A 14,286-nucleotide genomic window follows, 5' to 3' on the forward strand; every position below is an offset into this window, starting at 1 on the left:
GAGGAAGCGGAGGAATTAAGGGCATGACAGCTATATGAGCTGCAGATATTAACAATTATCCTGCAAACAACAAGTTGTGGTCTCATTCCATCGTTTGTCCATTTGCCTTGTACATGTGCATGCCACTAGCAATAACGGTGCTCAGCTGCTAGCAGTTAGTTTGCTTGCCAATCTTCGTTAAAACAGTTATATTAGTGTTGTGTGTGTTGGTATGGTGTCTTCGAAGGAATTATTTGAAAATGTTTATCCACCCAGTTTCTGGAAATATCAAGTATTTTGTTTTTAATTTGTTTTAATTAACGTTTGGATGACAATTCATTGAGTTGGTTTGCGGTGGATAACGAAGACCAAACTATATACTATATGTTTGTATTTATTTCAATATGAGTCGAAATTTAAGGAGTATAAATTTATAGTTATTTATTTTATTGAGTTATAATCGAGAACGTTCGAAGAATAAGATTTGATTAGGTTAGTCTTGTAGGACAATAAGTCACGCATAGACCAGTTTTAGTCCCTTGCAATACCAGATGGCGTTCAGTTACTAGGTCCATGAGTTTACACAGCCCCTGAGATTTTACTATCGATTCCATAGTTTTGCATCCAGATACCACGTTCCATTGGGTTTTGACCAAAGGTTCAAAGAATAAAACAGAAAAATTAATTAGTTTTACACAATTGTTTATAATTTATGAAAATGAGGATTTCCGGTTAAGGCTTTTCAATTAAGTTTTCAGAAAATTAAAATCCGGTATATATTCGAGATCATTTTACATATAAAAGTTGTTATGTAAACCAATAAACTCTTTAGAAAGTTGAAATAAACAGTTTTGCAAAACATGAGTTTGTATTCTGATTTTTATAGCTATTTAAGGATATTGTAATCTCGAATAAAAATCTATCCAACGCAGCTCTTTATTTCCGGTTAGTCAAGGTATGATCTAATATTCCTCGTACATTGGTCGGACGAGCTTTGAAGACGATCCACGTGAAGGACGTCCAAAAGAGCGCATCAACACCAGAAATAAAACCCAAAATACAGGATAAGGATTTGGAAGATCGTTAATTGACTGAGAGAGATTTAGTAAAGGCTCTGCATGCCTCACTAGGCAGTGTGAGCCACATTTTTAGTGAAATTTTCTGTTTTAGAAAGCTGTGTGCATAATGGGAAAAAAACTCGGTTTGCAAAAAAACCAAATCCTTTTTCACAAGGACAATGCACCGTGCCACAAGAAAATTTTGACGCATATGCATGCCAAGCGTTTTACATCAAATGAAGAGGTCATAACGGCTGTTGAAGCGTATTTTGCAGACCTTCCGGATTCTCATTTCAGGGATAGGATCCTCAGATTGAGGAATCCTGGAAGCAAGTGTATTTATGTTTAGGGAGATTATACTGAATAATAAAGTGTATTTTGAATCATAAAATTTAATATTTATAATCTTAAACAAATTGAAACAAATTGAAACAAATGATCTCGTGACGTGTCTATACAGCCTCTCCAATAATTCGTATATAATCGTTAAAAGTAACTATTATGGATTTTGCGAAATTGTACTACTTCTGGACCCTTTGCAATTTCTCGAAAATCACTTTTTAATTTTATATACTCGAATCGACTGACCGCAAGAGATTGTTACAAAAGAATTTTAAAACTAAAAATAAAAACAAATAAAAGAGATTTCAAAAGCAAGTAGCTCGAGTTTCAGCATATTTGTGCCGCAAAGTAAAGGGAAGCAAAGACAGAACTAAGCGCTTTGGTTTCGAACAAAGCACATAAGAAGATAAAGGCAAAAACAACAAATTGTGCACATATCTTTTGTAATATATATAATATATATATGTATATACATATAAATACATACTTACATATATTTGAAGAGCACAATTGAGGTATAGACGGAGCCTTGCACAAATTTGGAAGTATAATGCACAAAGGAGCGCATGTGTGCGTTTGCTATGTACACTTGCGTTACAAATATGTACATATGTATGGGTAAATATAGATAGCGCATTTGCTTTTGGTTTAGTGCATTTCACATAGCAAATGAAGATTTAGTGGTCATGTGCAGTGCTTTCGACTGCATTTGCACTAGTTATTGTTCGTTTGTCCGTTAGCCACACATATCATACATGTACTCGTATCTATAGAGAAATAGTAAGTCTACAAATGCATTTATAAAACATACATGCAAGCTCGTGAGTGGAAAAGCAGTGCATCTTGTATAAAGCATATGCGCATAAGTTAGTGCCTCTCTTCATTTTAAATACGTACATATGTAGCATACTATATATGTATGTACTTATATGTCTACGTATTTAGTTACGCTTTGTGTATTTACTTAGCTGGTATTTGCTTTGGCTTCCTTGATGCCTGCTGTTTTACGCAGCTTATTGGTCTGGTCATTAGAGTTACTCGAAAACAGATTTGCTATTTAGATTACAGTAAGTGACAGCTGGCGGAGGATCCTTTTTTATATATTTTAACTAATGCAGACCAGCATATTTAGAGGCATGCAAAGCAATGAAAAGGAAACTCCAGTGCAAATGCTTGTAGCATTACCTTATGAACTCATTGTCAATTAATACCAAATAATGGACTTTGATTTGGTTATTTTGCTTTCTAAAGCGTCTATTTAGACACTCTAAACTAGATCATTGTGGTTTCATAAACACTATTTGTACCTAGTTTTAATTTGAATACAAAGGAATCTGAGGACAAAACAAAAATCATTTATTTCAGTTCTCCATTTAAAAGTCAAGAAGTCTTTATATGATAAAATTTGGAAGGTGACATTCCGTTCCGGGTTGGGATATTAATGAAATTTTTTTATTCTTGTGAAAGTACATTCGTTGCGATTATGTATGGAATTCGATTTCTTTTACAATGCTACCACGGCCACGCTAGCAGAAGTCAAGACACTGAACCCATTTTCGACGGTTTTCAAGCATAAATCGGCCGATACCGCTGCAATTTCACGTTCGATATTCGTACGAAGTTCATTAATCATTGCTGGCTTGTTGGCATAGACCACAAACTTGACGTAACCTTACAGGAAATAATCTAATGGCGTCAAATCACACGACCGAGGCGGCCACACACAGAAGAAGTACGGCTAAATGAAGCCGCCGGCCCATAAACCGCACCAAACCATACATTTTTTGGGACACAACGATGACTCATGGCGTACGTGTGAATTTGCTGCCTGACCAATACCCATATACTTTTCTGAAGAGAAAAGTCAAAAGAGCGGGAAAAATATTGCGTCATTTACTGTCCCTATCTACTACATATTTTAGTAGCGTTCCTATTGAAACCCCCGTTACTTCAGTTCAGTTAACGTTTCTTCCAGTATTTTAATTTTTGCTTTGCCGATTTTTCCATAATCTTTATAATATCTATCTACATATGTACGTATGCGAAACATTTATAAATTCTAAATGTCTCAACATAAGCTACATATTTATAACTTTCTCCCAATTTCACTTATTTTACAGTTAATCTGCAATCTAACGTCCCTTTTCCACATCTTAATCAGGCACAAGGCAATCATGTCTAAAAGAGAGCGACTATTTCACGAATGGTTCAATCTGTTCGCACTGATCTGGATGATAATCACCGACATATGTTTTAACGGTAAGTAACAGTAATTAAGCATTTACATATTCATCGTGCATAAATTATGCACACAGTTACCAATATAAAGTAGCAAACAACATTAAAGGAACGAGAGAAAGCAAAAGAGCGCACGATAAATGTGTTAATAGACTTTTAAAATATATTTGTTTTCCTTTGTTTTTTTACACAATTTCGAAATGCAAATTGTAAGCTGCCAGCTGCTGAAATAATTTACGAAAACGCGCTTTCACACATACATATGCAAATGTGTTTCACTTCCTCGCTTTTTATTCGCGCAGATTTTTTTAATCACCCTTTGCGCAAATGAAATGCATTTATTTATTTGTATGCCATTAAAATTCCAAATATCGCAATTTATTAAATGCGTTACCCGGGCCAATAAAACAGGACTCGAAAAACACACGGAAAAGCTTAAAATTTTATATTGGAAAAAAACTGGTGAATATTTATATAGAAAAATTGAGTTGTGAAACATTTGCTCGGCGTCGATAAACACTCGACAGCGAGAACTTGGCAATAATTTCACGCAATGCAGTGCATAAATGTCAGTAGAAACTACCGCATTATTTCGCTGGAGGAAAAAATGCTGCAATGAAATATTGATGAAGTGGCTGCATTAGGGTTCGCAGAGCTTTTCTTTCTAAACCGTATTCATTAAATTCTGAAGAACTTTTGATTTCAACTCCAAATCGGAATTTTTGCTTTAGAATTCAGCACTTTATTCAGCAACAATTCTCGTCAGCTGAATAAGTGCTGACAGTCAAGAGGCTTGAACTGTCTTGTTGGGAGTTATACTATGTATAATACTAGGAAAGACAAGCGTAAGAGAAATAAAGGGTGATTTTTTAAGAGCTTGATAACTTTTTAAAAAAAAAAACGCATAAAATTTGCAAAATCTCATCGGTTCTTTATTTGAAACGTTAGATTGGTTCATGACATTTACTTTTTGAAGATAACTTCATTTAAATGTTGACCGCGGCTGCGTCTTAGGTGGTCCATTCGGAAAGTCCAATTTTGGGCAACTTTTTCGAGCATTTCGGCCGGAATAGCCCGAATTTCTTCGGAAATGTTGTCTTCCAAAGCTGGAATAGTTGCTGGCTTATTTCTGTAGACTTTAGACTTGACGTAGCCCCACAAAAAATAGTCTAAAGGCGTTAAATCGCATGATCTTGGTGGCCAACTTACGGGTCCATTTCTTGAGATGAATTGTTGTCCGAAGTTTTCCCTCAAAATGGCCATAGAATCGCGAGCTGTGTGGCATGTAGCGCCATCTTGTTGAAACCACATGTCAACCAAGTTCAGTTCTTCCATTTTTGGCAACAAAAAGTTTGTTAGCATCGAACGATAGCGATCGCCATTCACCGTAACGTTGCGTCCAACAGCATCTTTGAAAAAATACGGTCCAATGATTCCACCAGCGTACAAACCACACCAAACAGTGCATTTTTCGGATGCATGGGCAGTTCTTGAACGGCTTCTGGTTGCTCTTCACCCCAAATGCGGCAATTTTGCTTAATTACGTAGCCATTCAACCAGAAATGAGCCTCATCGCTGAACAAAATTTGTCGATAAACACATTTCGAACCGAACACTGATTTTGGTAATAAAATTCAATGATTTGCAAGCGTTGCTCGTTAGTAAGTCTATTCATGATGAAATGTCAAAGCATACTGAGCATCTTTCTCTTTGACACCATGTCTGAAATCCCACGTGATCTGTCAAATACTAATGCATGAAAATCTTAACCTCAAAAAAATCACCCGTTACATATTATATAACTAATTATGACTGATGTTTGCGATCATTGATCGAGTATAAAAACAAATTTGTTTTGAATTTATAAATTCGCCAAATAAACACTTCCAATACAAAAGGGAATTAGACCAAGGGTTTTATCACACAATATGCCGCATTAAATTTCATTCTCAGATAGGCTATTGAAGAAATTTCCTGTCTCACATATGGAAATCTGAGATTCGATGAGCTGATTTAAACGAAAGTGAGAGTCAGAGTCATTTATTGCATGCTCGAATAATTAAGAGAGTAAACTTCTCTTTGAGGAAAAGAAAAATCAAGTTTTTCGAACAACAACACTTTATCACTTCAACAGTTCACTCGGCGTTTTCCAATAAGTTTTCGTCCATTTTAATTTAAAGAGAGCTGTTCAAATACTTTTTCTCTCGAAAACCTTTGAAATTAAAGAAATAACGTTTTAACGGGTATGTGCTAGTAATGTTTGGACTTTGATTAGAAGGTTGAGTTTCTGTGGTCAAGTTTATACATTACAAGGATATTTGCCGAAAACCTTAGAGCACAAAAGCGAAAATTACTAATATTCGTCCTTTAACAAATTTATAAATTGATAAAATTTAAAATTTGAATATAACATGGCCTTCCATTATCCACCATTTAGTCCTTAATGTTCCTTGGTTTTAATTGACCAGTGCAGAAGCCTCGATAAAATGATACAAAAGAAAAAAAATCGTAGTACTCAGCACTATGGACGAGACTTGTGTCTATCACCATGATCTTAAATCAAAACAATAGGCTAAAGAGTGGTGAGAGCCTGGTAGTTCGGCTTCGAAACGAAACGAGTTCGTGTCTGGAAATCGGCCAAGAAGATTATGGCATCAGTTTTTTGGGATGCGAGAGAAATTTTTTTTGTGGATTACTTGCAAACTGGTAAAACAATTAATTCTGAATATTATTACAATCTTGCGGATCACTTGAAGAAAAACAAAACAACAAAATACCCGGTTTCCAGAAGAAAAAATCCATTTTTATCACAACAATGAATTCAAGAGAATTTTGACAATGGCTCAAATCCTTGACTTAAAGTTCGAATTGCTGGAGCATTCGGATTCTGACTTCAGGGATGTGATGCACAGATTGGAGGATCGTTGAAGCAAGTGTATTATTGTTCAAGGAGATTATACTGAATAATAAAATGTATTTTGAATCGTAAAATTGTGTCTTTCTTATCAAACGAAAAAACTTATTGAACAACTTGATACGTACGTTGTATACGGGAGTTAGGAGTCTTATTGACCCAATTATATACATTTTTGCCAACACCAAGTACACCATGAATACGACACATACTAATAAAATGTTCCGAAAGATCCATTAAGGTACCTCAGATACCATTACTAATCTTATGGAGTGAAGTCAACCGGATATTATATATTTGTTATATTGGCAATTCATTTCAATGCATGCTCATAAGAAGTTTGAGGTTGAAGGTGTTATTCCTGCAAAGTTTTATCCCGTTTATAGGTTCTTGATTTGTTCACTAAAGAGAAAAGAGTCAGATGTAATTTAAAAATGTGTTATATGGGAAGGGGGCGCGATTGCAGTCCGATGGCTTCCATTGTCGCAGTGAAACATAAAAAAAAATATTAGAAAAATGTCACATATCGAATTTGGTTGAAATCGGCAGAGCGGGCTGCGAGATATGTGTGCTATTTTACATAATTATGGGTGGTGCCTCTTCCATCTTTCAATTTTACACTGGCTCATATAAAACCCTCTCATACAATTTCGGGTGTAAAATTGAATTTATCTGGGTACTTAGTTATTGATTTATCGCGTTCCAAGTAGTTTTTAACAGTACCGTTATGTGGAGAGTGAGCGGGGTTATCATCCAATTTTATCCATTGCCAAACTGCCAGTAACAGTTCTTATGGGAATTCTAAGCGAATTCGGCTATTGTAATTTTTGTCGTCTATGAGGACCGTTCCCACTTTTGAGGACCGTTCACACTTTTTAAAATTTTTCGCTATTGTAATTCTCTGAACCAAATTACAGTTCTATATCTTATTTTACTGCTCAGTTATGATACTTAAAAGTTTTCCTTTAATAACGTTTTGTGGGCGTGGCAGTGGTTCGCTTAACTTTCACATTAGGTATGTGTATAAGGACTTACGATCTATAATATGTACGTTATTTTAATAAAAAAGGGCTTTCTTTTCTTATAATGTGATTAGATTAGAATGGTCGCTGTGGACCCCATTTAACTAACAAGACTTTATATAAAAGTACAAATGTTCGGTTATGCCCACACTTAGCTCTTACTTTCTGGTTCTTAACAATTCATCCGACCCCTTCGTTCTTTTTCCCGGCCTCAGATTAATAATTTCGTTTGTGACGAGTTTCTTCCTATTATTGTTTTTAAAATATTTCACATGAATCAAAAAAGTTAAAGTAATCAAAGAAAAAGTGAAAACTGCTGCTGGCCGCCACACCCTAATGTGCTTCCGTATGGAAATATTTTTTATCTTCATATTGACAATTTCGACAACAACCTCATCACTCTTTACAGTTGCTTTTGTTGTTGTTGTTGTCAGCAATGCGGCAGTTAATTTAACTTTAATCACATATTCGGTTATTTCATTTTTAATTGTGTCCTCAGCCTTATTTCTCCCCACACACGGCCGCTGTTGTTGTTTACTGATGCTGCCAAAGTGATAACAACAACAAACTTTTTATTACCCAATCGATGATCATAAAAATGCAGAGAGTTAAAAAAAAAATTAAAGAAAAAAAGGCGCTATTAAAATGGAACAGTCGGAATACGGTACAGGGGACGGAGGGTTGAGGAAATGTAGAGAATTCATGAAATGCAGCATATGCAAATTTCACACAACGCCATGGGAAGCGAACGGAACCGGTTGCGACTGTTAAGGCGGGCAAACGGTCGGTCGGACGGACGGCGGGCGGACGCGCAGACATAAGCTGCTGCAATTGAGTTATAAAAATGCAATGATGCACTCTCAGCGGTGGAGGAGCGCGAAGCGGATTGTCTCCTTTATTATTTATGTGGCGCTGCAAAAGGCGGCAGGCGGTTGGTCGTGCTGGTTGCATCCGCGCCTACCTGTGGTTGAATGATTGTTGGACTGTGGACTGTTCAGCCTTAACCTCACTAACCGCTCGCTCGCATGTCGGCCCGCTGCAATGTTCGCGCATAAGCTCAAGGTGGGTAGCAATTTCAATTATTGCGAAACACTGATTAAAAAATGCCAATAAAATGAATGCCTTAAAGGTGTGAGTGATAAATGTGATTGCACACACAAAGCCGCGAATACTCGTAAGTATTTCTGCTTCTCCACAAAAATGTATGAAAAGCAAATGATTGAACTTTTTTCGGGAGTAAAATTTTTTTTTTAAATAAAATTAATTTACGACAATGAAAAAAGGAATTGAAAATAAAAAGGAAAATAGTTCTAACAGAGCAAAAAATCATATGCAGTGGACTAAAGCAAAATTCATTTCTCAGAAATTTATAAAATTTTCACATCCATTCGGTCTGGACTCAACAAATCTGAACAGTTTATACCACATGATTTGCATATAAACCAAACAGCGACAAAGTAACAATATTTTTAGGCCAGCCAAATAACTGAGCAAAAGTAGGGAAAAACGTCAGACTCGATCATGTGAGACCGTCACAACATGGGCCGGACCGACAGACACCGAGAGAGCCAAGAGGAACTCATTAATCGAAGAAATCCCTTGGACAAATTACAGAAGAGAAATAGAAAACGGTAGAGCTGGAACTGGGGATTCCGCTCTTCGCAAGGTTCGATGCAGAGCCGAGCATGCCTACTGTTGATGGTGCTGGCTGGCTCAATGGGGTTAAGATCATAAAATATAAAGACGGCCTCTCCTTTCTATGTGTCAGGGAAGCGTTTGCGAAACTTAAAGATCTGTGAGAGGGACTCGTTCCAGAAATAGGGGACTGTAGTTACATTCCGTCCACAACGAAGGTTCTTAAGCATACTAGGTAGATAGGAATTTCGTCTCAAGAAGCGCAATCCGGCTGTCAACAATGAAAACGCACTAGAATAGCGAAAGGTGAAGAGGGATCTAGGGGAGATCCTTTAAGTCACAGTAAAGCGCAGGCAAGCGAGGTGAGTTCTATCCACCCCCGCGAGAAAACCCGAACTTAACAAGGTTCTTCAAATAAAACTGCGTAAAAACAAAGTCGCTTCTGCCGAACTCCTACTCAATTTAGAGATAATCGGCGACGATGCGGCTTTAGTTAAGAAAGCGTGTGAAACCTAAGGAAGCATGCTATCAGGACTGAAGTCGTAAACATACTATACATATTTTACGAGTGAGAAAAACTAAATAAGAGCAGCCATAATGATAAAGAAAGTATTCAATCATATGCTGTTCTAAACTTCTCTTCAGATGACCTGACTGCAGTAGCCGTTAAGGATAGCAAGGCTGGTACAATATTTCTTCCATCTGGTTACATGCCTCATGATGATGAAAGCTCCACCGGTAGACCATACAAAAACTGTATTTGGATCGAAACGGATGTGTGCAGAAATTCACATCGATCTCTCAAAAGCAGGGTGACTAATTTACGTATTTACTGTAGACAGACAAATGGATATGACTAAGTCGACTCAGCTTGTCAAGACGATCATTTAAATAATATGTATAGTTATAGAAAACTTCATGGCAAATTTAGTATACCCTGTGAAAGTTGTAGAAAATTAATTAATATTTACATAATATAGTAGATCTTGATGCGCCGTTGCAAAGGATACATTCTTATGTTCCACCACTAGTCTTAAAAACTAAGGTCAAGAATCATCTTCTGATTTTTCTTGTCGTTGGCTCCTCTCTACTTTTGGAGACTTGCTACATACTCAGGTGCCTCTGTGGCAATTTCTGGAAAATAATATTTAACTCGACTAAACTTGTAAAAAATGCAACCCTCGAGGTGCTTACAACTACTTATAAAATATGCATGCATTTGTGTCTGCACTTGACAGGCCAGACGATACTCAACTGTCACAAATTGACATTCTTCACATATTTTTTCATAATTACCGCAACTTTTTCCACTCAAAGTCATTTTCAATTGTTGTCTCTCTCACTCTCTCTCTATCATGACTCAAGTTTTTTTCCTTTTTTCTGCATTTTTTTTCACTGAGTGATTGTTCGCATGCTCTGGCGCAACGCTTGATTTTATTTTTGCAGTGAAGAGAGTTTTTAAATTTTTTATTTTAATCTCTCGCATTTTATTTTAATCTTTTTTATTGCCTTATTTCATTATGATTTTTATTGCTGTGTTGGAGTAATTAAGTTTTGTGCGCCTGCAAGTAGCGTGAAAAGCGTACAATTGAATTTGTATTGTGCTGCACATGCCACAACGGCCATACACACACACCAGCAATATGTTGGTGCTTTGCCACCGCAGCAATTTTCTTCTTTTCACACTCCTCTCGGGGAGGTGTGCGCGCGTGAAATTAATACATTAAGTGTACAAGCAATTGCATTAAGTCGCATACATACACATATATATTTATTGTCGTATATGAATAAACTCACATGAATATGTATACATTCGTACACTGCACATACCCACGTTAGTTGCCACGTTTGGTAGTTGCTGTTGTTGCATCACCCTATATTAGCTGCATTTTCGCAATATCATTTATTGCTGTTGTTGTTCTTGTTGTTGCTGCTCGTTTTTATCATTGCTTTAAATTTGTCAATAATGAGAGCGGCCAATTTGTTAAAATGTGGCATGTGCCACCGTGTTGCCAGCGACATTTGCTTATTGTATAATGTGTCGCTTAATGAAGGAATCTGCATATTTTTATCACTTATTATTTGTACATAAATGAATTTTGTGTACTTGTGGCATGTGCACCGTTAACGCGATTGTCACAACAATTTACGCACTCCCAATGATGAGTTAATCCATTATATGGACATACGTACACAAATATAATTCCTCTGTGTGTATGTGAGCCCATATGTCAATGAGTGCCGGAGCGATTAATGGTTGATAAGCTTTTATCAAATACACTTTATGCACATATACATTTTTGCATTAATTTAATTCAATATATATATATATGTATATATGGCCTGAACATATTTGAGCAAATTTGCTTTTAAGCAAACAAAACTCTTTTATCAAGCCAGTTTAGGGGAAATAAGTTATGTGATTTTTAAATTAAATTTATTGATAAAAAATCATTATCGAATAACTTTGCAAACATATGTATGGATATCTACATATATGAATTTGAGAAAACTAACTTGAAATTTATACTAAAAATACCTGGCAGTATAAAATCTACTTCGAAATTAATTCTTTCTCTTTCTCACAAATAAAGGCTGATCCATTTCGAGGTTCCTTATTTTTTAAAGAAAGGGCAAATAAACTTCAAATCTAATGTGGTATGTTTACTATCAATCGAAAAAACATTTTTTGCCCTTTATCTTTTTGAAGATTATCTTTTTCAAATGTTGGCCGCAGCTACCTCACAGATGGACCATCCGTTGAGTCCAGTTTTCGATGACTCGTTCGAACATTTCGAGTAGTAAATGCCGTCATGTTGAAACCAAATGAATTCAAGATCACGAGCTTTAATTTCAGGCACCAATAGTCAGTTGTCATGGCCTCATCGCTGAACAAAATGTGGTTCGAAAACATCAGATCTTCTTGGAACTTTTCAAGAGCCCATAGAGCGATGTCGTTGGGGAAGGTCGAGCGGCTTCAGTTCCTGCGCAAGCTATATTTTGTACGCTTTCAATATAAGGTTTCGTCGTAAAACGCACAAAGTCGCTAATACGTCGTTTCGAGTTGTTGTGAACGGGGTTCCCTACCCTTTGAAGGTTCAGTTTGATTTTAAGTGAAGTATTCGTCATATAGGACGTCAAAGCTTTGATATCTTATTTTGATATATTATTTTGATACTTTTTTCTGAACTATATCTAAGACGAGTTCTAGTTATTGATGGACAGAAGCAAATGGACCGTTTCAGCGTCATCCTCATACTTACTACTCTCAGCATGTATCATCGTCACTTATGCCCCTTGTGCTCGCAAGTGATGCGAGTAAGTTGTGACATGCCATTAGGTAAACAACCGTCCTGTAGATTTTTCGGGTTCGTCTGAGTGAAAAGTACAATTTTTTTTTCTGGGCTCTTGTACATGGTCTTGGCTAATCACCATATTCTTAAGGGATCCTATTTCACCTCGCTCGATCTGTCAGCCCTTTGAGAAATTTCATTATGTATCGTTTTCCAGACTTTTGACCAGCATTTCTTGTGCTGGTCCTACAATCTTTTGAAAAGCATAAGCTCTTTTGTTTACCGGAATTCTTTTCATGGCTTGAAACATAGTACTATATACTTACATAAATGCAGCCGCTTTTAGACAACCGCTACATCTATTTTTCTCTTGCTTCTATGGACTTTCTCGGACGTTATGCGATGTAAGATTATTGCTTTAATTGCGGCCTGTGTCTCAACGTTTATATTGCTATCTTCGAGGTTTTCCTTCATTTTTAGCCGCTTTCTTTTCCACAAAACTTTCTGCCTGGAAGACATTGCAGTTTTTCCGAAATTTCCATGATCAGCCGAGATCCAGTTTCGAGCAATAGATTCCGATCTTCTGTCCATTAGTCAATTTTATCCATCTGTTTAGTATAGTTCCGATGGCTGGATGCATGCTCTGCACCATCGACCCTATTTTAGTGTGAAACCTTCTGTGTCAAGTATTGTGTGCTGCTTATTGGTCTAACCTTGTGGAAAATTCAACAAATGCCGCCAGTCTTACAGCTGGTTTTGCTGCAGAGGTGTTCACTACAATTCTGGCTTTCTGTATGAGATTTTTCTGACTGCGCTTTACCACACCAAAGCACCGAAAAGCAAGATTGGCTTGACCGAGAACTGGTCTTAATCGCAGATAAGCTAGTACCGTACCGAAATAATCAGAATCATATTTAATGAAATCTGAGCTTATTATCAATCAAATAACACCACACAAAAACTAAACGCTTGCTTTGGCCACCTAATTTTTATGTAAACCTCATCTTCTAGCTCTTAGAATTTTAACCAAAAAGTGATTTAAATTTTCTGCGAATTTGCCGCCTTTTGTGGCAATCACTTTCAGTCGGCGCGCCTGCAACATATTGACTTTCGTCTGCGCTGCGGTTAGCGGCAATGACAGCGCTAACGGGACTACGCAGAATTGGCTAATAGCTGCTGGTGAAGCCACTTAATTATGTGTCAAGCGCAGCAATGCGTCGCCACTACACACATACATGCGCTTGTTGCAGATCACAGACACACATCCATGCATACGCACGTTCGATTGTGCGTGTGATGGGCGCTCTTCGGCTCTGTTAATATTTTATTATGTTAATATTTCACATAATTTGCGTTTTTCAGCTGTGTTTTTGTGATGGCGCGCATATTTCATTAAGCTTTTTGTTTGGCATTTTGCACAATTTAGCGCGTTTTTGCTACTAGTTTATTTATTTCGCACATTTATGTTTATATATAACGGTGTTTGTATGCGTCGCTGGATGGGCGAAACCGCAGAAACTGCTGTGTTTGCATGTACATATGTGTTTGTATGGCAATTGTCAGCCGTTAGTTGTCTGCATTTAATGTGCCGCCACACTGGCAACACCAACAATGGCGGGGAACAATGGCGCAAATGCTGCTGCCATCAACGCTGCTTAAGCACCCATAATTAAATTGTTTGTTGTGTTTTTGTGATTTTATGCGTGCATATGTGCATGTGTGCGCATGCGTTTATAAAATATCTTGTTTGTGTGTGTTTTTTTATACTTTTCACTATCACCGGCCTTTGTTAGCATAGAATAATA

General features: G+C 36.9%; 1 protein-coding gene across 2 annotated transcripts in view; it reads left to right on the forward strand.

Annotated features, from left to right (window-relative positions):
- Nucleotides 1–14,286, forward strand: part of LOC105225748 (uncharacterized) — a 357,778-nt gene that overhangs the window by 299,766 nt on the left and 43,726 nt on the right. For both annotated transcript variants that reach the window (XM_049449564.1, XM_049449565.1), the window contains one exon: nucleotides 3,500–3,638. In XM_049449564.1, coding sequence (XP_049305521.1) covers nucleotides 3,554–3,638 — 85 coding nt within the window. In that variant the 5' untranslated portion in view covers nucleotides 3,500–3,553. The remainder of the gene's footprint in view (nucleotides 1–3,499; nucleotides 3,639–14,286) is intronic.

The sequence above is a fragment of the Bactrocera dorsalis genome, chromosome 2 (genome assembly GCF_023373825.1).
Source record: "Bactrocera dorsalis isolate Fly_Bdor chromosome 2, ASM2337382v1, whole genome shotgun sequence".
Taxonomy (NCBI): Eukaryota; Metazoa; Arthropoda; class Insecta; order Diptera; family Tephritidae; genus Bactrocera; species Bactrocera dorsalis.